Here is a 27533-nt window from a genome sequence, read left to right as displayed (position 1 = left end):
CATATACACTGTACAACACTATTATTCAAATTGCAGCCATCTTGTAATTTAGGCATGACATCACAGTTAGTTATCACCTGTTTCAGACTTAGGCTCCAAAGTCGCGCGGAACCAAATTCGGAATTAAGTTTATGAAAAACTCGCTGTTTGAAACAGTAAGGAGAGACTGGACACACTAGATGTCAAAAGATGGACTATTGCCTGTCTGAAACCAAAATTAATTGGGTCGACCTAGAGTCGCTCCTAGTCTATTTGGTTCGGCATGACTCTGGCGCGTCTGGCTGAAACGGGTGTAAGTCTCTGTTCAACTTCTGTTGCTATCTTTACTAGGAGAGGAAATCTAGCCAAAGCCATCAACCTTACTTAATGCATATTGCCACAGTGAAGCAAACAGTATTGTGTCACAACTGGAAATTGCATCCATGCAAGCATAAAGTATGAACTAAGCAACTTAGGCTAGAGCTAAGCCTTTGGCATCATTGGACTAACAGTCATCGAGAGTGGTTTACACAAAGTGGTCATAGCCACAGAGGTCAACACAGTCTCGTTGGCCCTATTCCGCAACCACGGCTTCGGCTTTGGATTCGGCTTGAGGCTACATGCTCTCATCTGAAGCCCCGAGCGTGTATCTGAACGCAAAGCACGCTCAAATTTTAAACAGCCGGCTATCAACCGGCTAGCCTGAGCTGAATTCAAAGCCGAAGCCATCATTTTCAACAAAGGATCATAGTACATGTACAACATGTAAATCAGTATTGTATTTCTCTTCATTGCCTTTAATCCCATTGCATCTCCATTGTCTCCCTTACAGGAATCAACAGAGTCACTACTTGGTGAGGATCCATTCTATGAGTCTCAAGAGAACCATAGTCTCATTGGAGTTGCTAATATCTTTCTTGAAGTCTTATTCCATGATGTTAGGCTGGACTATGCTGTGCCTGTCATCAGTCAACAGGGAGAGGTCAGTCATGGTGCAGCCATCTTTTCCCCAATGATATCAATGCATAGAGTTATATATAAGAACTAGAGGGCGCACTGGCCTATATACGTGCTCTGGCATGCGCAGGCGGCCATTTTCTAAGTTGATAAAACTGGCATCTCACAGCATGTGTTTGTGCGGCCATTTTGTAAGTTGAACAAACAGCATCGCGTGAGCGTTCAATAAAAAAAACTCAAACGTGTATTTCATATTCAACATGCAGAACAACGCGCTTGTCATCTTGTGGTCCCGTGGTGTTTGTGCCCTCTAGTTCTTATATATAACTCGGAGGCTGGAAGAACACAATAGTCTGATTCCTGTTTGAAAAAATGATTATTAGCATTCATTATTGTTATTTGATACATAGAACATAACCAAGATGGAGGCAGCATCATAAAGGTCTTTTGAACTAACAGGCTTATTTTAGCAAATGCACAACCCAATTTCTCAAACTTTTCCTACAGTTGTGTATCAGGTAAGTTGCGTTCCTATCGGCCCTCATTTTTTACTGGTCAAGTCAGGTGAGGCAAAAACGCCCTTGTTGCACAAGTTGTGTGCTTTCTGATGCTTGATTTCGAGATCTCAAAACTCTAATTCTGAGGTCTTGAAATCAAATTCAAATATTGTAGTGAGAAATTACATCTTTCTCAAAAACTACGCTACTCCAAAGGGAGTTGTTTCTCGTAATGTTTTATACTATCACCCCCCTATTTGTTACCAAGTAAGGTTTTATGCTAATAATTATTGTAAGTAATTACCAACAGTGTCCAGTGCCTTTAAAATAATGGGTGCATTCGATTAGCTTTCCTGGGTCGACCCTGCAGTGCTCATTTGGGTGAGCCCCTGACAAGAGCTAATCGAACGATCACTCATCCTCTCATATGAGACCCAAGTGACCCGTTCCACAAGCAGGGCACTTGGGGCTGACCTGGTTAAGCTCCCGGAATGATGTAAAAGCTATTCAAACATAGCGGGGGCAGACCGGGAATGACCCGGGGAAGCTAATCGAACGTGCCCAATGAAATCCCTAGTGATGAGGAAACTGTTTTTACTGTTTGCAGGTCTCTGGTAAGCTCCATATTGAGATTCAGCGCATCAGTGGTTGTATTCCAGCATCGGATCATTCTTTAGACAGTCAGTCTGAGAGTAGTAATGAGAGTTCTAGTGGCTATGAAGGACTGGAAGATCATGAACCCGAGGGAGGATTGGCTGTAGGAGCACCACTCACATGTAGGGTACGTACCACTCATCTCATACTACTCTATATAGTCATGGTTGCTTCAGATAAGTACCCATACCATGAAAGAATTTCATCAGGCTAGTAAAATATCAATTTATCAAATGAATTTTCTACGAAACGCAGCCAATACTTACGTAAATTTCGTTAACGTTTCGTAAATTTATTTTACGTTTCGACTAGTATCACAAGTCATCCCCAGAATGAGGCACCACCAGTCGGTTGGTGGCACTGTTTTCTGCTATTGCCACTGGATGGTGTTACGATTGTGTCATCCCCGGGGTGGATACTGTTTCTCTGTTTGATATATTTGGTAAAATGAAAGCTTTCTGAAACAAGGCTTGTTGCCATTGACATGCTATAATGCCCTTAAGCTACAGGTTCAATTTCAAAAGCTAAACTTGACATTTTCATCTTGGAGAAATACAATATACACTATTATTGGGATTGTGGTATCGTAATTAATTAGTTAAAAAAACTACATTACGTTGACATGACATCATACATTTTGTAATCATTTTTTTTTGTGCAACCCAAAACCTGTATTTGTTTTGCAACTAACTCTATAACAACCAGTTTTATATAGTGCTTTTCACGCCCTAAGGGCATCTCAACGCGCCTCCAACACTATAACCCCTGGTCACCAGGCCTTAATTATGTTCTTAAACCATCCCAGCCCCCTGGGAGTATATAGCCTGTGTAACATAATATGCACAACTCAGCTAAACTAGAACCATCGCTGCCCACACAGGTACCCTTTTACCCCTGGATGAAGAGAAGCAATTGCAGTGAAGTGTCTTGCTCAGGGACACAAGTGTCACGACCAGGATTGGAACCCACACTCTGCTGAACAGAAGCACCAGAGCTTGAGTTTGGTGCTCTTATCTGCTCGGCCACGACACCCTACAACTGTATTACTAATCTACCTATACCAACAGAGTTGGCATGACCCAAAGACTACATGCACTCCGTTCAAATATTTGTATTTTTTTGTGTGTTGACTTTGCAGGTGAGGATCAAGGAAGCGACTGACCTGCCTCCTAGCCTAGCTCACTTTGTCTTCTGTCAGTATACATTCTGGGGTCTAGAAGGCCCCACAGTGGTACCTCCTTATATCAACCCTGATGTAGAGGAGCTACCAGGAAGGCCTAAGGATAGTAGCAAAGGGAGCATGAGGTTCAATCATACAAAGGTAAGGATAGGGTCTAACCACAAGTAGACTACATGTCAAATTTGCATTAGAGATAAGAATTTTCCTTTTTTACCCTAGCAGTGTAGCTCGAATGCTGTAGTAATTGCACCGAGACTGTACAGACAACTCTTGTGTGATTGGGACCCATCCGCTGTGCAGTCCTTGAAAGCCATGCGCGGTGACTAGAGGCCAGTTTGCAGACACTGCAAACAATTTCATCAAAATGTGTAGTTAAATCTCCTCACTTTCAAATACTGGGTGTGTTTGTTTACCATCCCTGGGTCGATGTTAATATGTGTAGTGCATATAAGTTAAATCTCCTCACTTTCAAATACTGGGTGCGTTTGATTACCATCCCTGGGTCGACCCCAGTCTGCCACCGGTACGTTCGATTAGCTCTGACGTCATTCCAGGGGCTTAACCGGGTCAACCCCAAGCGCCCTGCTTGTGAAATGGGTCACATTGGGCTGGCCCCAGGTACATGAAGTCACCATGAGAGAGTGAGTGATTGTGCGATTAACTTTTGTCAGGGATCAGGGTCGACCCGGCAAAGCTAATTGAACACACCCTCTATCTGATCTTCAGCATAAATATATTCCTGATGGTCCTGTTCATTCTTCTGGCCAATCCTTACTGATAAAGGTACAGATGCTGAAATTGTCTTATTTTCTTTTGTTTGAAGGAGTTCACAGTCAACGTGTCTGAAGACTTTATTGAGCATGCCTTAGAGGGTTCGTTGGCGATTGAGGTTTGGGGACATCGTAGTGGAGGCTTCAACACCTCATCTAAACCTGGCTGGGAAATTGATAATATCAATGCAAAATCAAGATCACTAGCAGACAGGTGGGTCTTTGGCTATCAACTTCTTTGTCAGATGTGTGCACTTGTGTATTTTATTTGGGTGGTTGTTTGTTGGGATTTTATTTTATTTTTTTATTTTTAATTTTTAGGGAAGAAGTCATCTATTTTGTATTTAATTACCAACTTATTGATCTTTTTGTTATTAATACATTGTACATGCGTTTGTAATGAGTGGGATTGATAACTGTAATGGTCTGCTGTATGGGTTACCCGACTCTCTTCTTGTTAAACTTCAACGAATTCAAAACTCTGCTGCAAGACTTGTCTCATATACTCCTTCACATGAATCCATTTCCCAAATTTTGCATAATTTACATTGGTTACCAGTTAAACAGAGAATAATTTTCAAGCTCTTGGTCACAACAATATCTCATAGAATTAATCCTAAACTATTGCCCTACCAGAAATCCTCGTTCTGGCTCACAAAATCTTCTCACTCCTTTTCCAGCCACCACCAAAGCTTATGGGCAAAGGGGCTGTTCAGGTTGCATCTCCTGAACTCTGGAATTCACTCCCTAATTGCATAAAAGAAAGCTCCTCTCTAGAACGGTTTAAGTCTAATTTGAAGACCCATCTTTTCATTAAATAACTTTTACCTTTCACTCTATGCATTTTGTAGTTTTTTTTCTGTAATTTTTGTATTCATTATTCCTGGTTTCACTCTTTCACTTTTCAAATGCGGTTGGAGGCTTAATTGTAATTGTAATTTTGCTCTTTATAATTATTAGCATTATTGGATGTGTTTGTAATTGATCAGGTGGGGAGAGCTGATCAGGAAGATTGAGATGTGGGTGGAAATCCATGAGCTGAATGAGCAAGGTGATTATGTCGCAGTTGAATGTCAACATAAATCTGAGATGTTGACAGGAGGGATCTTTCAGCTCAGGCAGGTAGGATTGCCACTAAGTACTCACTCATTCTTTACTCACTTCCAGACCATCTGTATTCCTGACTGCAAGTTACATTTATAACCCCTTATTTTGGAAGAAAGAACCTAAGCAGGCTTATGGTAAACCAAGTTATGGTTAACCAAGTTATGGTAAACCAAGTTATGGTAAATCAAGTTATGCATTGATTTGCTGTACGTTTCATAACAGTTGGTCATGAGAGTAGCGGTTATAAAACTATTGCCAACTAGGCAATAATTTCAGCAAAATGTGACGTTTTTTTTGGTGATTCCTCAGGGTCACTCTAGGAGAATCATGATCAAGGTGAAGCCAGTCCTCAACTCTGGCACCCTTCCCATTATCTGTGAAGCCATTACCTCGGTATCCGTTGGCAGTATCTGTGCTCGCTCCAAACTACAGAAGGGATTAGACAGCTATCAGGATGATGATCTAAGCCGGCTACGGGGGAGATGGTCTAATGCCTTGAAGCGACGACATGAGTACTTAGATGATCAGATTAAGAAAATTATGGATAAACAAGGTAGGCATTTTTTTTCCAGAAGATGATCAGAGCATAAACCAACGGTTCTTTTCAGAACCACCCCAACTCATTTAGAGATAGTCATTACATGGTGTTACCGCAAACCTTTCCATGTCGAATTTCCACCATGCAAAGTTTCAAATCTTACTTAAGGTAGGGATCTTAAACAGATTCAAGAGTCAAGATTATATACTTAGACCTTTATACATTTACATTTGGTTTCTTTCAAAAGCCCCGTTTCCAATCTTTCATGCAATTTCTATTGTTTTGAGAGTTTCAGATTGTATGTAATTTTTTTTTTTTTTAATTCCAACCTCGAGTTTACTTTATATACTAGCTATGCCAATATCTAAGTTGTAATTTAGTTGTAATAGTGCTTTCATATTGTTGTATTCTTTGTTTTGTTATTGTATATGAGTGGGGTCTCTACTCTTGGAGACCTCCATCCTCACACAAATTCCTATTGTACTTATAATTCCTTAATCATTTTAAAATAATGTAAATTATATCACTTTTCTTTGTGTGTGGTAAAAATAAAAGAAATGAATGAATTAATGAATGAAATGGAATAAAATATAAATTTTGTGGAATACAATTTGCATTGTCAGGCAAAATCCCTAAAGACTTTGAGCGGGAGGCGAGCCTTATAAACCAATGGGTGTCACTGACTGAGGAGAGGAACGCAGTGCTGGTACCAGCACCAGGGAGCGGGATACCGGGTGCACCAGCTAACTGGAGACCACCTGTTGGCATGGAAACACATATACCTGTATTGTTCCTGGATCTTCAAGGTAAGGCTGTGTGAGCAGCAGCCGATTTCATGAAATGCTAGGATTAATACTAAATCGTGTTAGGACGAGTAACCCGTCCTAACTTATAATGGGTTCAATGCGTCCTACGTATTTGGATACAGAACTGAAAAAGTCCTAAGATTAATCCTAAGTTAGGAAGAGTTTGGTGAAATCGACGGCAGCATTGTCAAATAAAAGTGAAATTCATGAGACGGAATAGCAATGATTTCAAACATAAATAAATAACTAATGTCTTATGTGTTTCTTATGTCATTGACACTTGGGATTAATGCTCTACATGTATGTCGATGTCAAACAGATTGCAATGAACAATTTAGACAGCGTGTCTATTCATTTCCTCTAACTTGTTTGGACTAACTGTGACATTTATCAATGTGTGTTTATACTGAGTATTTTACTCAGTTGAAAAATTCAGCAGACCACCGAGCTTGTCGAGTTATGAGTTAACTGGCCCAGCACTAAATTCACTGGCCTCGAGCCTGTGGTCCAGTGTTAATTTCCAGCCCTGATGTTTATATCTTACTTCTATGTTACTGTAGCTGATGATATGGGAACCTCAGGTGTGATGGAGGGTCTACATGCTGCAGGATATAACTCCATCTTACCCAAGGAACATGGCAATAAGATGTTTAATCTTCCAATCGTCAAGTACTGTGAGAAAGATGTGAGTCAATTAATCAATTTTTTCCCCCAAACAATTGCAATACAAAGCTAACCCATGAAACGATGTCTGTCATTTGCAGAGGTAACACTACTTCATCATTTTCTTTTTAGATTTCACATGTTGGAATAGATTTACATCAAATAAATAGAGTGTATTTACACCCTTCCACTTGTCATACGTCAGCATAACATAGACTTTCATTTATACGCTGATAATAATAATAACAACCAGTTTTTATATAGCGCTTTTCACACCGAGGGCTTCTCAAAGCGCTTCCGACATTATTACCCCTGGTCACTGGGCCTTAAATCATTCCTTAAACCATCTCAACTCCCTGGGAAGTATACAACCTGTGCGACAATTATATGCGCTACGTGGCTAAACCAATCACTCTGCCCTCATAGGTACCCATTTACCCCTGGATGGAGAGAAGAAATTATAGTTAAGTGTCTTGCTCAGGGACACGTGTAACGACCGAGATTCAAACCCACACTCGGCCACGACACTCTGATGATACACAGCTGTATTGTTCCTTTGATCCTGGAATACCTGGTGCTTGGCAAGTTGTCATTGAGAAACTGCAGCTGTGTATTACCGGTGTCATGAATTGGACAAAGAGTTCAAAGATTACAAAATAGTGCAGCTCGTTTAATATGTTCCACACACTTGAGAGAACGTATTACCCCATCACTTAGGGAACTTCATCGGCTATCAATTAGAGAACGAATCCATTTTATAATTGCTCTTCTTGTTTTTAAATGCTTGAACAAAACTACTCATCGATATATTTTACACTCCTCCACGATTTCTACGATCCACACTTGACATCACTCCCTTGAATGTTCCCCGAGCAAACAAAGTTCTAGGTCAAAAGGCTTTCAGTGTGGCTGGGCCAATGATTTGGAACAATCTCCCAACTGCCGTTAGGGAATCTGTTTCTTTAACTGTAAAGTTCTAAAGACTCACCTTTTTCCATGTTAGTTGCTTTCTAGTGATCTTGATGGAATAGTGCCTTAAATTTTTTAATCATGTTGTTTTTAATTGTTATGTCTGTTGTGATAGTTGTAGCTGTATCATATACCCTCTGAAATTTTAAAATGAGTTTTCAGTGTTGCCATAGCGATTTGTATAATGACATCACAGTTTTACATCTATGACATCACAGTTTGCTTAGCAACTAAGATTGATAGCCGTCTTAAGATCAATCTTGGCTCTTTGTGAAAGTGAGCCCTGGGGCCGATTTTACAAAGCAATAAAATTCATGGCAAGACAAATTGTCAGTTTCACCATAGCGATTTGTATTGTGACATCACACTTGACTAAGCAACTACGATTGATTTGCAGTTATAATCAGTCTTGGCTTTTATGAAATCGGCCCCTGGTCAGTAGGTAATGAAAGTTAAACCTTCTTGTTCAAATTCTCTGATTTTCCTTGATGACCCTACCCTAACAGGTTTGCGCTGTTGCATCATGGGACTCTTCTATCCACGATTCTCCACATTTGAATCGAGTGACAGGACCCAATGAGCGCATCTACTTGATTGTGAAGTCCCTAGTGCAGCTCAGCCACCCTGCAACAATGGAGCTTGTCTTAAGAAAGAGAATCTGTGTTAACATCTACAAGAAGCAAGGCTTTACCTCTACTCTCAAGAAGAAGATGGGCAGGATGGTAAATAAGAAACAAACAGGCTCAAATGTCATCTTCATTTATCAAAGGGCACTTCCATTGGAAAAATTCAAAGTCTAGGGGAAACTTTTAAAGGGGTACTTAAGTCTAACTGGGTTTGAGTGGGTTTCATGTGTGCTGCTTTTGTGGTGATTCCACTTTTGTAGACGATGGGCAGATAGGTAGGCAGTGGTTGATCCCACATTTGTCTAAAAAGAACCAGTATATTTTCGCTTGTATTCAATATACTGATTTTGAGTGTATTTTGATATGTGTTGGGTCGGATTATAAGAAATTTTAAAATATTGTTGATTTGATGGATTTGTTATATATTTTGTATAGAAATATACAACAACCTCTGAAATATATATTAATGCTATTGATAATTCTAATTTATTGTAGGATTCAGTGCAGACATGTGGCGTTACGTATGAAATAGTCTCTAACATTCCAAAGGTGAGTCAGCAGTAGTCTAGTGACTGATTTCAAATCTTCATGTCAAAGTTTCCTCAGCTACAGTGTACTTATATATGATTGCATGGTGAGGTAGCAATATATATTTGGTTTGCGGCGGACTGGGACTACTACTTAAGCTTATAGGATCGTATTAACTGCACTACCATGGAGTGAGTTCTTAAATTTGTCTCAACGTTTTGACTAGCTTGCTAAAGTAGTAGTCCCAGCCAATTTTCTACCTCCCACCCAAGTAGTAGTTAAAAAGCAAGACAGTTCTTTTCAGAACTGAGAAGTCTCCCGAACAATCCGATAAATCTACTCCGCGGTAGTAGAATACAGAAAGACGGTTCTCTAAAGAACAAACTCTACCTGGCAAGTAGACACACACATGGTGTTACCACAAACCAAATATATGCAATGTACCTATTGGCATTGTTTACTGTGCATGATATGAAAGATATCAGTAACAAAACATGAATCAGAATTGTAACTTTCAATCGTGTTTCGCATTATGCAAGGGGTCAAAATCAAATTCTGAAGTCTCGAAATCAAATGGAAATCTTTTAGTGGAAAATTACTTTTTTTCTCCAAACCTACGATACTTCATAGGGAGCCGTTTCTCACAATGTTTTATGCTATCAACACCTCCATTAATCGTTAACAAGTAAGGTTTTATGCTAACACAGTGATTACCAATAGTGTCCAGTGCCTTTAAGTTTCACTTGTTGTTAATTTGTATTGTTAGGCATCAGAGGACCCTGAAGACCGTGAATCTCTAGCCTTAATGGCAGCCTCAGGCACTGAAGAGAACACAACGTCATCAGACGGGGAAACCTATATTGAGAAATACACCAGGGGTGTATCAGCTGTGGAGAGTATCTTAGCATTGGATAGACTACGTCAGGAGGTGGTCATTAAGGAGAAGCTTGCATCCAGGGGACGCAATCTTAGAAAGACAGCCAGTGTTCCTAACATATCAGTAAGTACAATGCAATCAATCTCTAAATGCAATCTAAGAAAGACAGCCAGTGTTCCTAACATATCAGTAAGTACAATGCAATCAATCTCTAACCCTCTTTCAGCGCATCAAATATTGTACCAGACATTATACAACACAGTTTGACAGTTTGACAATTGTGTTGTGTTATGCATGTAAAAGAACCCAGTGGACTTGGAAGTGTCGTGGCCGAGTGGTTAAGAGCACCAGATTCAAACTCTGGTGTTTCTGATCAGCAGAGTGTGGGTTTGAATCCCCAGCCATGACACTTGTTTCCTTAAGCAAGACACTTAAAGGAACACGTTGCCTTGGATCGGTCGAGTTGGTCTTTGAAAAGCGTTTGTAACCGTTTTTTATAAAATGCATATGGGTAGAAAGATGTTGTGAAAGTAGAATACAATGATCCACACAAACATGCCTCGAAATTGCATGGTTTTCCTTTTACCTTGTCGACTAACACGTCGGCCATTTATGGGGGTCAAAATTTTGACTCCCATAAATGGCCGACCATGTTAGTTCGCACAGTAGAAGGAAAACCACGCAATTTCGAGGCAAACTTGTGTGGATCATTGTATTCTACTTTTAAAACATCTTTCCAACCATATACATTTTATAAAAAACGGTTACAAACGCTTTTGTTTTGACCAACTCGTCCGATCCAAGGCAACGTGTTCCTTTAACCATAGCTTCGTCCTGCGGATGGGACGTAAAACCATTGGTCCCATGTGTTGTGTAACGCATGTAAAGAACCCATTGCAATTATCAAAAAGAGAAGGGGTTCGCCCTGGTGTTCCTGGCTGTGGCTGCTGAATGGGCCTTAGCACCTTGTAAACCCCCTTATAAGGTGCTAAATAATTGGGTTTTAGAATTCATCACTGCAATAACCTATCTTTCTGAAAGTTTGTATATATACTCAACGCCTTGAGTACCTTGTTGATAGATACATGCGCTATATATATAAGACTTTGATATTAATTACCAAGTTTTCCTGTAAACAAGGCGCTTAGCGAATAAGGCGCAGTAAGATTCAAGTGTCAAGGTATAGGCGCACCATGTTTACACACACAGAGAGGCCTGCCAGGTACCACTCACTGTTGGTACAATACATCACCACCACCGTACAAAGACACATCATGATTGCACAGGTTCGAGGAGTAACAGGCTGGGCAGTTGTGGGTGGCATGGGTGCTAAGTGGCAGTCAAGAATATTTGTTGAAAAGTGCATAGCTGAAAATACTTATCCACCTCTTCTCTCCAACCATCCTATCACATTTTTCGTCAGTGGAGCACTATTTTCTGTCGGTCATTGGTTATGAAAGCCTGCTTGTTGATTGGTCAAACTTTGATTGGTGTTATGTTTGTTTGTGCCCAGGGTGCAATGTCCCGCTCTATAGACACCAGTAGGTCCATGGACGGACTGGACGATGACTTCAGGGTAAGTAGACACTGGTACTGTCTGCCACAATGCTACAATTCATACTCTTTAGACTGTATGAAATAATGTCATTAATGTGGTAGATTGGACATGAGATAATGCCACTTGGTTATTAAAAGCAGTGGACACTATTGGTAATTACTCAAAATAATTGTTAGCATTAAAACTTACTTGGTAACGAGTAATGGGGAGAGGTTGATGGTATAAAACATTGTCAGAAACGGCTCCCTCTGAAGTAACGTAGTTTTCGAGAAAGAAGTAACTTTCAACGAATTTGATATTGAAACCTCAGAATTAGATTTTGAGGTCCCGAAATTAAGCATCTGAAAGCACACAACTTCGTGTGACAAGGGTGCGTTTCTTCCATTAGTATCTCTCAACTTCCACAACCAATTGAGTTCAAATTTTCACAGGTTTGTTATTTTGTGCATTTGTTGAGATACACCTAGTGAGGAGACTGGTCTTTGACAATTACCAATAGTGTCCAGTGTCTTTAAAGAGCAGTTATTAACAGACTTTATAGACTAGTGCAATTGACAAAGCAAAACCTTACATTTGTTGCAAACTACTTGAAATGCACCACCAAAAAATAGCCCTGGCGGCCTTACACTTTGGTATCATACTACAGTGACGTCCTGGATATCAGGGTCCAATTCCGGGGCGAAATTTTTATTTCAAAGCTTCAAAACTCAAATCTTGCCTGCAAGAAGCCACTAATTTCAACAGAGTCACATTCCATGGCAGCATATATTTTTCGTTGATAGGTTTTGGTCGTCATAAATGCCTCACAAATCCATCATTCATTTTTGTGAAATAATGCAGCTCCAAACGTTAACATAGACATGGCTCATTGATGATTCTACTTCACTTCAATCTGAGAAAAGCAAAACAATCTTGAATATAACCTACTTCATAAAGCTTTTACTTCAGCTGTCCAACAAAGAGTGTCTATTGAAAACAGATGAGAAATTAAAAACACGTGAGACTGATTAGTTTCTGTACTTTTCATGAATGTTGAACTTTCATCAAACCAAATGATTCAAAGAAATCCAAAAGTTAGCAATGTGTTTATTGGCACCAATCAATTTGTGTCATGTACAGGGATGAGATTGTTCAGACTTTTGGCTGAATTCAGACTTTTTATGTTGACCTGGTGAAGAAAATCAAACAATATTTGTTTCCACAAATAAAGAAATCTTGCTCATCTGTCTACTTCTCTAGTGCTTTGGATACTGTTTCTAAAAGCTCCTTGGCATACTATAGCTCCAGGGGTTACCAAAAGGTGGAAATGCCATCATTTCAACATACCTTTGAATTTGTATCCAAGTTTCAGACTTTTTCGTTAGTAATGACTCTCACCCCTGATCATAAGTTAAGAGGTAGCAGTCTTTGAGGCAGCAGTCATTGCTTGTAGATTCTGTGGAGTTTTATTGCATGGCAAATGGTACAAGTGTTGCGTTACCTGTAGTTTAGATTGTTAGTTAGCTTAAATAGCACCCACAGTAACAAGCAACTGTACACTCATCCAAAATTACAAAACACAAAAACAGTAGAAAGTGTTCATTAGGAATCAATTCCAACGGATTTAATAAGAATTTGAATTAAAGGAACACGTTGCCTTGGATCGGTCGAGTTGGTCTATTAAACATGACTCGAAAGTGCACCATTTTCCTTTTTGTCGCAAAGAAACGAGGTCGGCCATTTTGTGGGGTCAAAATTTTGACTCCATAAAATGGGCGACCGTGTTACATGTAGTTCGCGAAAACTGTGCAATTTTGAGTGATACTTGTGTGGATCATTATATTCTACTTTTAAAATATCTTTCTAAACATAAATGCATTTCATAACAAACTCTTTTCAAAGACCAACTCGTCCGATCCAAGGCATTGTGTTCCTTCAACCAAGTGACATAGATCAATTAAAGGCACAAAGCCATTGAAATGGGATTCAAGATTAATCATGACATAGGGGAAAACTTGACTGGTTTTAATGTGTGAGACATTACGAGAAGAACAAAAGAAATTCCAATCACATTTAAAAGGGAAGGCACAATATTATTAAAATCATTTTGTCGAATGTGCATATATATTTTTATCAATCTATCTAAATCATTTTTCTATCTGCCGAGTAGGAAAAGTCTTTGGTCACATAACTTTCTATTGCTTATTGCAGAAAACAGTTTGGTTTACTCCGCTTTTCCCAATATATAGATAATAAATTGAAGTGCAACAACATTCAGTCATTGACAATGACCTCCCCTATCTAAAGATGATTTCATTAAACTTGATCCTCTTCTTTCCTTCTATTCCCCCATCTTAACATCAATCCTTGCATTCTTGATAACATGGATTGGAATGTAACAGAGTTTGTTTATCTTTTCCTTCCCATTCTCTCACCTATTACCGTTCTCTTGTGCTCGGTTGCCTTCTGTTTGTCGACTGAGCCAGAACCTCAATGAATAACTTCATAGTCTCACATTTTATTAACTACTAATTTTCCTCAAACCAAATCTGAAAGAATTTATCTTGTTGTGGTCACATAACTGAAATGAAATTACATCAACAAGAAAGTATGTTCAGTCAAGTATAGGTATAAATGAATTGTTTTCCTTTTTTTAAGCAAGTTTCTAAAATTAAGTTCAAAGGTCACATAAAAAGAAGAACTTTAATTGAAGGCAATTTTTGTTGACTCTAATTGTATGACTCATTGATTGATTTGAGGAAAATAGCGCATGTATTTAAAAAATCCTAACTTTTGCAAATTGTAGAGCATGCGCTTTCCTCATACTTAAGTCCGGACAAAAGAAAATGAGAGTCCCACATGAATTATAAAACGTTTATGAGTAATATGAAGCAAACGCTGAGTGCATTCTATTTTCCAGTGTGACCTGACAGCTGGAGTCTTTTGAAGATATCCCTTGGTCAAAGAAAAAGACGGGAAATCCAAGCCAACTAATTTCAATCTCTCTGTCTCTTCTTCTCTTTCTTTCTCCTCCCTTGCAAACAATTCCAATCAATGGGGATAAACACTTCACCGTCACCATGGCAACACATTTGTATAATCACCTTTTTGTCATGCCTTCCGATGTGCATTTTTGATTGCATTTGTACGCTATGTGAAACTGGTATTCTGCATTTTGTACATGCATTGTCATATAACTAATATTAATGTACATGTATTGATTTCTGTCGTTGTGATTGATTTGTGATATTGTTCTTTTGTAAATATTAATTTGGCTTGACAATATTTTCTTGTACTTAAAAAAAAACTTGATGTTGATTTGATTTGTGCAAATACTGCCTTGCACCATGTTGCATGACAACCTGTGAACTCATTCATATCCTCAGATTCCCTTGTATGGTTTCTTTTATTAATCTACTCCTTCCCAATTCCCCCTTCTCTCCATCACATACTTTCCTTATCCCCTTCCCTTACAGTCATCCCAATTTACACAGCTAAACCGCTCAGAGAGTCTTCGTAACATAAGCCTCCACACTTCACCAGGGTCTGGTGGGTCTTCAATGCAGTACATGGCCACTAAGCCAGCACGTCCTCGCTCACTGTTCGTGGGGGATAACAGCAACTACTTCCCCTACCCACCCTATCAATCAGACTTCTACATGTACAACTATGGTAGCAGCCCTCAACAACTGGGTCTCAGTCCACCTCAGAGCTCCACTCTACCCCCTCAAGTCTTTCTGAGTAGTCCAGTAGGGCTTCGTCAGCCATCTTATGGCAAGGGGGTCAAGGCATTACGTCCAGTCCGTGAGGAACAAGTTAGGGAGATGGACGCTGCAAGCAAAAGAAGGGTAGGTGTTTTCTTGTCTCAAACTCTATTAAGTATTTGAAGGTCTGGTATGGTTTGTGCAGTTGTTTTATAGTTATGTGGTGAAGTGCTTTTGAAATGTTTTGCAGTTTGATTATTTTGTTGTTGTGTTGATTGGAGTATTTGATACTAATTGACCGCTAATTCAAACATGGGTTTGGGGAAACCATCTAATTGCTGCTTTTCAAGAGCTGGTTCATTCAGAGAAACTTACAATAGTTTCAAATAGTATTGTTTTGTACATGGCATTTCAGTTCAAAACTACAGACCAGTTAAGTCCGTGCTTTTGACGTAAAGTGACTACTTTTCATTTTTTTTCTTTGCGTTTTCACGCAAAAAAGAATATCATGTATCGTTGGTTTAAGCAATGTGTTTAGCAATAACCGTCATACTGATATCTAAGTTTGGATAACACAAGAAAGATCGTATTAAAACAGATATTCAAATTTAGAAACACAAAGAATGCGGTTCTTGGTTGAAAATAATGAAATTGTTATAATGCATAACGCCCCGGCATGATCCCTTTTTTAGTTGCTAAGTTTAAAACTTTAAGGCACCAGCAAGTACAGTGCTTACCAGTTAATGCTGTCAGTTAGAATATGTTTCAGGAACTATTTCTTTAAATGCACTGGACACTATTGGTAATCACTGTTAGCATAAAAACTTACTACAGTTAACGACCAATGGAGAGCTGTTGATAGTATAAAACTTTGTGAGAAACGGCTCCCTCTGAAGTAACATAGTTTTCGAGAAAGAAGTAATTTTCAACCAAAATATTTGAATTTGATTTTCGAGACCTTGGAATTTAATTTTGAGGTTTCGAAATCAAGCATCTCAAAGCACACAACTTTGTGTGACAAAGGTGTTCTTTCTTTCATTATTATCTTGCAACTTCGGCGACCAATTGAGTTGAAATTTTCACAGGTTAGTTATTTTGTGCATATGTTGAGATACACCAAGTGAGAAGACTGGTCTTTGACGATTACCAAAGGTGTCTAGTGTCTTTAACTATGTGGATGCTTGTTGATTGTTTTGAACCCTGACAGACTGAGCTTGTACAGGCATGGTACAGTATTGTTGACTAATAGGAAAATGGGTCAGACAAAAAGTTGGTACTTTTACTGATGCTCCATATAGTGTCATCTTCAATTAAGAGAATCAATGCGTTGGGCAATACAGCTCAGTGGTTACTTGTAACGCTTCTGTATGCATTTGTGTTGCACAATCTTTGTAGAGTTGTTGCATTACCCAATCACTGTCAAACCCCAGTTCCAAGCACACACATTTGCTCAGCACAAATATTAGAACTGCTTAGCTGATAGTGGAAATACAATGTCGTGTTAATGTATTGGTTTCCCTATGCTGTTGAACACTTCAGGTCGGTAATCCAAATCAATTGTTGTGTGCCCACACTTTAGGGCTCAAGTTTTGAACAAGGACATTGAAGGAAGTTGTTTTGATTTGACTAGGAAGATGGTAACAAACTGTACCTATGTCTTTAAAGGATTTGGGTACTTTTTGTAACACAAAACATAATGTCCACAGATTTACATTAAACTTACTCAGTTTGACGATAATGATGGTAGAAAGCTTCCCTTAAAATATTACTTGCTGAGGTGCTGTAGTTTTTGAGAAATGAGTAACACAAGTCACAAAAAATAAAATCCTCGCGATCAGTGAGACGTAAATTATAACTGGTTAATATGTTTTTAAGTGCTAAAACTGAGACTAAAATAATTTTTGTGGCATTGTTTTACTCATTTCTCAAAAACTACAGCACTTCAGCAACATTTAAAGGGAAGCTTTCTTCTATCATTATCTTCAAACTGTTTAAGTTTATTGTAAATCTGTGGACATTGTGTTTTGCGTCCTACAAAAAGTACCCAGATCCTTTTTATTAAGGCTCAGCATGTCTTGGATGACCCCCCCGTAAAGGCTGATTGACGCTAAACCATTCATCCAACTAACACCTTGTTGTTTTTATTTTGGCCACCTAACTATCACCAGGCACGGCGAAGCTTGTACATGTAGTCTCTACCTCTCTTTTATCTCCATGGTATGTTGTGAAAATTGTTTGACAATTTTTCTCTTGATTTTGATTTTTTTTACACTTTGTTTCTTTTTTTTTCTTTCTTATTGGTATATTGAATTGCTGTTTTATGTTTGAAGTGCTGTATACACATGTCCTTATTATTGTTGACAAATTGTTTGAGATATGCATGTGTATTTTCCTTGTTCAATATTTGTGATTAACAGGAAAAACTCATTTCTCTCCAGTATATATTTTTTTTGTTTATCCTAAACATAAACACCCAATCGCAAGTCCCTTTTAGAGATGACTAAAGTCACATAGTTCTTCAGGGCAAGCTTTTGTACTGAACCTGTAGATTGATATCTTGACCCTAGTAATCTCCACTAAGCACAGCAGTAGCGCTCTACACTCTGCTGAATCTCACTTGCTGGTAGAGCTAAGGTCAAGAAAAATTCGTTACGGAGACCGTGCTTTCGCTAAAGCTGCTCCTGCCCTATGGAATAAGCTCCCTGTCTCACTTTGCAAAATAACATCCCTCAACAACTTCATGAGGGAAGATAGTAAAATTGTTAGAAACAAATAGATTCACCATGTATGACTTGAGATCACATTTTTTTGCCACACATTCTGGATTTAGGGTATTACTATCAGCTTTAAAGCTTAAATATCTTAAAGATGCTATGTCAGATTTTTTGCCGATTTGATCCAAAAATTTTGATTTAAAAAAAGTTAAAAGCTTTCATTTAGGCCATTGCTCGAAAAAGTCCGCCAATTATTATTAGCAGTGAAATAAAGTGCTCAAAATTAGTTTTTGTTGGGATCCCGACAATATATCACGTGACCAATTCTTATGTGTTTCATAAGAAACATTTAAAATTTTTGTCATGGTTCCTGACCTATTAAAAATACTCTTTGAAATACCATTCACTCAAAACAATCTATTTTTTAATGTTTGGGGCCACAAATCTGACATAGTATCTTTAAATGCAGAATTCCTTGTTGACATATTTAGTAACAACTGATAAATATGGCTGAAAGGCAAGTCATTTACCTCATACTTTGTTTGGTAAAATCTGATTATCTATGAAGCCAAACTAGTAGGTATGGTTTATTAGCCTTGTCCAAGGCTTTTTACACAAGCACCCGCCTGCTCTGTGTTGGACAACAGGAAACGTCTGAGCTTAGGACGCTGATGCTGGACAGGGATGGGTGGAAGACGACCATCAGAGTTTCCTGAGAATGCTCAAGTGACTGAATGACTGAATGTGTTAGACGTCAAAATGCATAGATACACGTACTGGCACGATACTGGGTCTATATGCAGTACTTAATAACGTGGGGTCGAAGCATGGTTTTTCGAGGTTTTTTCAACCTCGTACAACGAAGCCGAACCGTTTGTACGAGGTTCAAAAACCTTAAAAAAACATAATTCGACCCCAAGGTATCAAGTACAGTATATCAAATAGCCAGTACCGTGCCAGTGTATTTCCTTCATCCATGGTATCATGTGGTTCGTCTACCAACGCTATGTGGAGAGCAGGTGCGCCGGTGCTTGTGTTAAGAGCCTTGGACAAGGCTATTGGTTTATGAGCATGGTGCTGCCACACTGCCAACAGGATAGCAACAGTAAATGGCCATGTGCCAGGGTCATCATCAACATGTGCATACCTTTCCTTTATACATTGTACCATCCGCCCGGGTAATAGTTAAAAAAGTAGGACAGGTCTTTTCGGAACTGATCAGTCTCCCGAACCCCCAAACATCTACTCCGCGGTAGTAGAATACAGCAAGAGAATAAACTCCACCTAAGAACACTAAGAACAAACTCAACCTGGAAAGTAGTGTTACCGAAAACCAAATATATATTGATACCTCACCATGCAATGCCTCAAGTCATATATAATTGAGTTTGAATGAATAATTAAACCAGTTGGAAGCTATAACTCTGCAAAACCTTGTTCCCACAGCTCTACCCAGTGGAAGAAGACACCCTTCATTACCCCGGCAATCAAAATTCTTCCAAGTCTTCCTGCAAGCACTCTAAACGTCACTCCATGCCAATTCTCCTCCCAAGTCGAGACCCTTCGTATGTCGCTGAAGGTATCTTCAGAATGTCCTTTGAAGAGCCCACTCAGATCTTGAACCCCAATAATTTTACTATAGGGGATGAGCCTGTTAGAATCAGCAATCAGACTTCACAGAGTCAAAATGGCTCATCAGATGGCTGTAGCCCATTGGATGGATCATGTAGAGAGCACAATCCATTCTATCAAACTTCCACTCCCACAAAGATAATGAGGAAGGCAGATATATTTTCACCAAGAAGTCAAGAAGCTACTTTTCTAATGGACTTTGAAAGTTATGGAAATCGTGTTGGTTCACCATCCAATAAGAAATCGTCTGAAAACTCTGATGTTATTCCTTTTGTAACCGTCGCTGAACCAAGTTGTTCGTTTAGTTCCAATTCTGTGTTTGATCCTCTTGGAGTTGTTCGTTTGGATTCTTTAGAGGATCATCCGACGCCTCGCAGAAGAATCTCATCTTCATCCTCATCAGGAGACCCTTCATCTTCTAAGACAATTGTTCAAGTTCAGCATCAAGACACCCAAGATGACTTAACAGACAACTCAGTGTTTGTAAATCTGGACCTTAACGGCACTGCACGGCTAAGAATTCAAAGGAAACCTAAAGATGACCACGCTACTGATTCTTCAAATCATAACAAACCACTTATTGCCTCTACAAAGCATGCATCAGAAGCCTTTATCACCAAAGAATCTGCTGTGGAATTGAATTTAGAAAGTTCTGTCTGCAAGCGAAGGACTGTGTCCGAGGATTTAGAGATGTCTTTAATCGTCCCCCAGAAGTTGGAACTGCATAAGTCTTTGCCGAACATGTTCCAGTGTAGCACTGATTATGTTGAGGGTGAAGACGTTTTTGAAGAACTTGGAGCTCCCTCACACAGTCAGAATGATGCTCTAAGAAACATAGGAATGACTTCTCAGGTCCCTCCCTCAACCAGGAGCTCAGACAGATCTCTCCAGAATGGAAAACATGATATGGATCATGACAATGATAACATATCAGGTCACCAAAACACCAACATTAAAGTTGCAGATCAATCCTCGGTACTTTCCAAATCTTCAGAAGAACTTTCCAGCGTTAAGCCAGTCAGTAGTTCTAGTGGCAACCATACGTTACCAAAACAGAAGTCCAGATATCGCTGCCATTTGACATCACCAAAGACTTGCTTAATGCACCCATTGCTGTCCCCTATGGATCATAACCACCAGGCTTCTGCAGTTACAAACAATCCTGCCAATCAAGATCAAACCTCAAACCTCATCACAGACAACAATGTGGACAATCACTTCAACAATCTACTTCCAAAAATAGCTACAAGCACCAAACCTATTCTTAATGATGTGCCAAGTAAGTGTAAAACACTTAATTATTCAGACTCCATTCCTTGCAGAAATTCCCTTTGTAGCAGTTCAGAAATGTCACTTGAAGACACTGACAACAATAATGGGTCTGAGGCTTGGAAGACATCAAGGTCCCCCCAAGATACTTGGAAGACATCAAGGTCCCCACAAGATGCTTGTATTCCTAACTCATCTCCACTTCTACTGGACATGCGCAGTGATGAGGATGCACTGTCTCAGCTGTCTCTAACAGACAGTGATTGTGGAGGCACAGCTACCTCCGTCAGTGATTTTGATGACAGTGTTAGCTTTGGTTCCTATGACAGCCGCCATGATGGATCCTACAAGAGCACTGGTAGCGAGACGCCATCTTGGCTCACCGTTGGACAACAGGTTCAGGTTGGAAATGCAAGGTGCGGAGTGGTCAAGTTTGTTGGAAACACAACGTTCCGGCCAGGTGTTTGGGTTGGAGTTGCTTTAAACACTGCCAGTGGTAAGTCCTTCAAACAAATAAAAAACTACAAACTACAAATATGAGAAAAAAAGAATAAGCTGTTACAAACTCCTTACCAACCAAAAGGACCAACGGTATAAATGCAAAGAATAGTTAATGGCCTGATGTTTCAACCCTAGCAGAGTCTTTCTCGAAAAAGACTCTGCTAGGGTTGAAACATCAGGGGTGCGTTCCACTCGCGCAAACGACTCACAACTGTTCGCACAAACGTTTTTTATCTTTTGAACGATTGGTGCATACATGTATATGCGATGTCAATATAGAGGCGCCCTAAAATGAAGATGGCGTGCACCATACGTATTTTTTTTTTTTTACTTTGTTTTTGCTGTAATAGTCCCTTTTTGACATCATTACATCAGTTAATTAACTTTGCGATTCCAAATCTGCATTATCATCCACCGAAAATACAATGTAATTATGTTTGTGACAAAGAAATAATACCGTATGCTTGTCCGCCATTTTGAAAACCACTCGCCAACACCTCAGATGTATGTTCGCCTAAAGTTGCCAACGTTCGCCAGCGGTGGCGGCAAACAACTCGTTCCACTTGAAATTGTTGCAAACTTGCACAACTGTTGGCAACGTTTGCGCGAGTGGAACACACCCCAGGCCATTAGCTTGATACATGTAAGCAATCATAACAGCCACTGGATTATGGACATAAACCTTGACAAGGTTATAGATAATTATAGATTGTGCAAATCTACCACAAATTGAAAACAAAAAAGCAGTCTGAACAAAGACTATTTTTCTATGAAATCAAATCTTCGGATGAAATTCTGTAATATTGAAAATTCGTAAAAATAAAAAGAATACCCATAGCATTTTGTTATCAATACATTTTTATTGTTTGTATTACTTGGAACCATAATGTTCAATGTTCACTCGGCCCCAGCCGCCAGGACCGCTGGGATGGGCTAATCAGCTTGTTCAGATTCTTGTTTAGGAAGTATGTCATGCGTGCAGTGTGAGTGATAGTGAGTGTGATGCATGATGGGACTGAGCATTTTCTGGATAGACCAATGAGCATGCTTGATAACTTTGACTATCCCAGCGCCTTTGATTAAGGCAAGGCGCTAGGGCCGAGCAAACGTTAAGTGTAACAGTGCAGATATCACCCCATGATTATACTCTGCTACATTGTACTCGTATCTATCCAATATTTGTACAACATTTGAACCTTCTGAATCCATGCAAGAAAGTAACATTGTACCTATATTTGCCATTCTAGGTAAACACAATGGCTGTGTTCAAGGTGTCCGCTATTTTAGCTGTAAACCCAAGCATGGTATATTCGTAAGACCTGATCGTCTGTGTCCAACCACGGTAGATTGTTCATCTCCACTCATCACAGAAGCGCCCTCTAGTGACGAGCGCCAGCATACCAAACGCAAGTCTAGTTTAAGACGGGAAGGTAAGAGTGTTGTGGGTTCAGGTGATGCAAAGCGAATTGGAGGCCGGAAGGCTATCAACCAGAATCAAGGCACAAAAAGATGAAGACAAGGAGACTAGAGCTGTCTGTCTTGAAATGATTGACTAGGAGATCATCTCAAACTGTTTTTATTAAAAACACTTGATAACAAGAAACTAAAATATAAAATAAGTTCAAAACTGGTTGAAAATCTCCACTTTTATCATTTAAAGGGAAGGTACACGTTTGGTAATTACTCAAAATAAATATTAACTTAAAAAATGACTTGGTAACGAGCATTTGAGAGCAGTTGATAGTATAAAACATTGTGAGAAACGGCTACCTCTGAACTAGCATAGATTTTGAGAAAGCGGTAATTCCTCACTAAAATAATAAAAGACTTGTAGCCAGAAATCTTTTATTCCTATCTGAAAGCACACAAATTCGTCCAACAAGGGTGTTTTTTTCTCTCATCATTTTCTCGCATCTTCGATGACCAAATTAGCTCAAATTTTCACAGGCTTGTTATTTTTATGCTTATGTTTGGATACACTAAGTGAGAAGACTGGTCTTTGACAACGTGTACAACTGTACCTTCCTTTTAAGAAACATTTCCTCCCGGATTTGGTACTATTCAAACGCACGCTATGGTGCCACAGCTGGGTTTCTTACTGTTTTTATCTTCATCGATTCTGATTAGTCGACCCACAGCAACAATTTTTCCAAAATGTCTTGCAATCAACAATCAAAATATCAGAACATTGAAATGTGAATGGCTTTTCTTCTTGGAGATTGCCTGGAACTGGTTGCCTGTAAATTGCCTCGTGTGACATGACCCTTACAGTGTGTATTGCATTAAGTTTGCCGTCAGCCTGGTAGGATATAACTAATAATGTGTTTACTGTGTAGATGCATTTATAACATGCCATGTTATCTTCAAGTACGCGCTAATCATCCAATCAGATTGGCAGAATGGAGTGGTATAAAAACCTATATTGCACGGCTAATATCACTACCTGCGTCTTGTGCGTTCTATGGTCACGCGCCAAGTTTGCTTGAAGATTAATACGTTATCACACGCGCGCTCGTGGAAATACGGAAAATATAGCGCGTCTGCGTCCCATATTCATGCTTTATTTTTTCGTATTCCACTTGCGCGCGTGTGATAACTTATAATATCACAATGCAGGCTTGCAAACCACAAAACAAGGTTTAATAGTTATAATTGATATGTAAAGGTTTGCGGTAACACCATGTATTGACTTTCTCTAAATGACTTACCGAAAACCTTTCTATATCGTATTTCCACCATGCAAAGTTTCAAATCCTAGTCATTACATGGTGTTACCACAAACCTTTCCATATCGTATTTCCACCATGCAAAGTTTCAAATCCTACTCATTACATGGTGTTACCACAAACCTTTCCATATCGTATTTCCACCATGCAAAGTTTTAAATCCTAGTAATTGAGTTGCTGATCATTTAAAGGGTTTCTGGCTAAGATAAGTGTAATAGTTCAAGGCACACAACTGAAGACTTAAATGTCATTGTGTGTTCTCACCAGTGTACCAAAACATCCCTTTACTCTCCAGTTCTTAAAGGAACAGGTTGCCTTGGATCAGACGAGTTGGTCTTTGAAAAGCGTTTGAAGCCGATTGTTATGAAGTGCATCATTGTTAGATAGATAATTTAAAAGTAGAATATAATGATCCACACAAATATGCCTCGAAATTGCACGTTTTTTTTGTTACGTCGCGAAGAAACAAGGTTGGCCATTTTGTGGAGTCAAAATTTTGTCTCCTTAAAATGGCCGACGTAAAAGGAAAACCGTGCAATTTCGAGTGATACTTGTGTGGATCATTATATTCTACTTTTAAAATATCTTTCTAACCATTTGCATTTCATAACAGACGGTTTCAAATGCTTTTCAAAGACCAACTCGTCTGATCCAAGGCAACGTGTTCCTTTAACTCTGCTTCACTCTGCTTCACTTCTTTACTCAATATATTTTCTTAAAGATCAAAAATACTTCAATATAGCTTCAGTACTTAAAAATATGAAATACTTTTGCTGATTACCAGAATATTAAAATGCCTGATTTTCCTTTCAACTGTATTTTGTAATCCCATTTTTATTTAATGCTTTGCAATCAAGAGAAATATATGTAAAAAAAATATCAAATTGGTCATCCTTGAAAATGGGAAATGTTATGTAATAGAAATTTTCACTGGTTAGTTTAATAAAATCTTGACAGTTTGAATAAATACATGCTCTTCCATTACTGCCGCCCCTTGTTAAACAAATAATAAAGGTGACAACAAAGAAGGTTTGATTGGGTATGTTTTAGTAATGTCTGAATTCTTATCTCAAATTTTCATATATTATAGGACTTATGAAGGTACAAAATTTAAATGTCAAAACAAATTGTTTTTATTGCTGATAGTGATACTGTTTCCATTGTACTATCATTCAGTAGTGCCAAGATTTCCTCTGTTCGCTCTTTCTTTGGTGTTAAAAAATGTTTGATTTATATGCCTGTACGAAATTAATTATGATACAACCTGTACAAAGTTTTATGTAAATAAGAAAATGTATATATCTTCTACCTGTCATACATAATGGTTGCACCCATTTTGTACTGCCATTGAAATTTTATGAAGGCGATCGGTGAATTGGTGCATTGCTTTATTTAGGGAGATGCGATTATGATGCCATATTTTATATATTTTATATTATATTTCACACACACAGATTCTTGTTATTTTAATAATGGAACAGGCATCACATGTCATCCGTTAAATTGTCCTTGAATTTGACTGTCGCGATTCTCTAGTTTAGTATAGGAGTCCACGGCCTTGGCTTTGGATTCAGCTTCAGGCTCCGTCCTCTCGCCCTGAGCGCGTACGCAAAGCACGCTCAATATTGGTCAAAACAACTGGGGGGCCAAGCTAGCCTGAGCCAAATCCAAAGTTAAAGCCATGGTTTTGAAAAGGAGTCAGCTACAATGAAAAGGCTTTCTAGAATCTTCATAGGGCGTGATTATTTTCAACGAATTCCAAATAACAAAGATCTATGTGAGAGTTATATAAAACAAATATTGAATGCATTTCCTTTGGAATTGTTACAGAATTTAATCACTTGGTGATATCAAGCTTTTCATTTCACTTGGCTTTGCCTCATGAAATAGAAGAGTGAAATTTCCACCTTGATGGCATTCTGCAACAATGATCTCATATGCATCCAGTATTAGTATATTATTTTGTGCCAATACATACTTTTATATTTGACAATAATTTGGTTTAAGGGAGTCTTAAAGTATATTTAATAAAACAATGTAGAAAAACAGCATTAGAAAAGCTTAATAGAGAACACATGAAATTATCATACAACATTAATAATAGGGTCGGAGCAGTACTTAAAAGCAGTACTTCAAAGTATTTGTTTTTTGTTTTACCCAAATTCAATCCTGCTGTCAAAGTTTGTGTGGAAACACTGGCTATGGCTGTGTATTGAAACACTGGCTACAGCTGTGGATTTTGAGGCCACTACACCTGGATACTGAAGGAGTCTCCATTTGATTAAACCATTCAGTACAATCATTCAGAAATGGCCTCAATCAAGTTGTAGATATTTGTGCAATTCTAAAAGCAACAATGTGAAATATCCAGGATTGGAGCCCTGTTTACATTCATCAATCCTCTTATAACACCTTGCTCTCCATGTCACTCTCTTTGTCAGTACATCATATTTTATAGACACGTTGTTTTTGCTTTGGTTTAAAATAACTTGTCAGTCCAATTAGGAATAATTTTTTAACTGGTATACCCTCGGTCTGTGTTGTTGAAAGGTGGGTCTTGGCAAATTGGCCTGAAATAGCTCAATCAAACTATCCCAATTTTAGCGCTGCTTAACGGTAAGCAAACTTTCATGCTTACACGTATTGTTGCAGAAAAAAAAATTGCTAAGGTGCAAGCGTATTTCACAGGTTAGCAGAAAAATTGGGCTGCCATATTGCGCATTAACTATGGATTGCATTGCGACGTCATATATTTTTGTGCGGTAAGCACCGGAAGGTTAGCATGCCTTTTTGTGTGCTTACGGTTAGCAGCGCTATGAAATAGCAATTGCACAGTAAGCACAAAAGCAGCCGCTCAGCAGCGCTTTGAAATTGAGGCCAGGTCAGCCACGATAATTTTTGTTTAGTGAAATTCGTGGTGATCACTATTAATTTTGCAAAGATTGACTTAACAGCCAGTGTGGATGCATTGATAGATTTACTGCCGAGTCATTTGGTCGAGGTCAGGATGTCAATGTATACCTGTTCAGCTCACACACACTGAGGAGCACAAAGAAGGAAAGGGTTACGCCGAGTTATAGTCAGTCACGTGATGGTTAGGCGATGGATATCTTGACGTGCGATCATAAAAAGACACAGTTTTTAGGCATCAGCGATGACTATAAACTGTGTTTTTTAGGATCGCATGTCAAGATTTCCGTCGCTTGACCATCGCGCGACCGACTATACCGGCCTTTAGGAAATGTACAACAGTTATTACTATTGGGCATGACAACAATGTACGACTCTTTCAGGTTCGT

At 38.9% G+C, this 27533-nt stretch overlaps 1 protein-coding gene across 5 annotated transcripts in view; it reads left to right on the top strand.

Moving 5' to 3' along the window:
* LOC139950010 (kinesin-like protein KIF13A) overlaps positions 1 to 24631 on the top strand; it is a 121562-nt gene extending 96931 nt beyond the window's left edge. For 4 of the 5 annotated variants that reach the window (XM_071948632.1, XM_071948629.1, XM_071948631.1 and 1 more), the window contains 15 exons: positions 812 to 961; positions 2041 to 2214; positions 3226 to 3408; positions 4091 to 4251; positions 5027 to 5159; positions 5454 to 5697; positions 6306 to 6488; positions 7049 to 7173; positions 8627 to 8842; positions 9242 to 9295; positions 10041 to 10274; positions 11665 to 11727; positions 15165 to 15536; positions 19553 to 21503; positions 22756 to 24631. In XM_071948632.1, coding sequence (XP_071804733.1) covers positions 812 to 961; positions 2041 to 2214; positions 3226 to 3408; positions 4091 to 4251; positions 5027 to 5159; positions 5454 to 5697; positions 6306 to 6488; positions 7049 to 7173; positions 8627 to 8842; positions 9242 to 9295; positions 10041 to 10274; positions 11665 to 11727; positions 15165 to 15536; positions 19553 to 21503; positions 22756 to 23021 — 4509 coding nt within the window. In that variant the 3' untranslated portion in view covers positions 23022 to 24631. Of the gene's footprint in view, positions 1 to 811; positions 962 to 2040; positions 2215 to 3225; positions 3409 to 4090; positions 4252 to 5026; positions 5160 to 5453; positions 5698 to 6305; positions 6489 to 7048; positions 7174 to 8626; positions 8843 to 9241; positions 9296 to 10040; positions 10275 to 11664; positions 11728 to 15164; positions 15537 to 17560; positions 17610 to 19552; positions 21504 to 22755 lie in introns of those variants that run through there. The other variant, XM_071948633.1, reaches the window with a different exon arrangement.
* Positions 24632 to 27533: the final 2902 nt, after the last annotated feature.

The sequence above is a fragment of the Asterias amurensis genome, chromosome 17 (assembly GCF_032118995.1).
Source record: "Asterias amurensis chromosome 17, ASM3211899v1".
NCBI lineage: Eukaryota > Metazoa > Echinodermata > Asteroidea > Forcipulatida > Asteriidae > Asterias > Asterias amurensis.
Note: the sequence above shows the minus strand (reverse complement) of the source record. Positions and strands in the feature narration are given on the sequence as shown.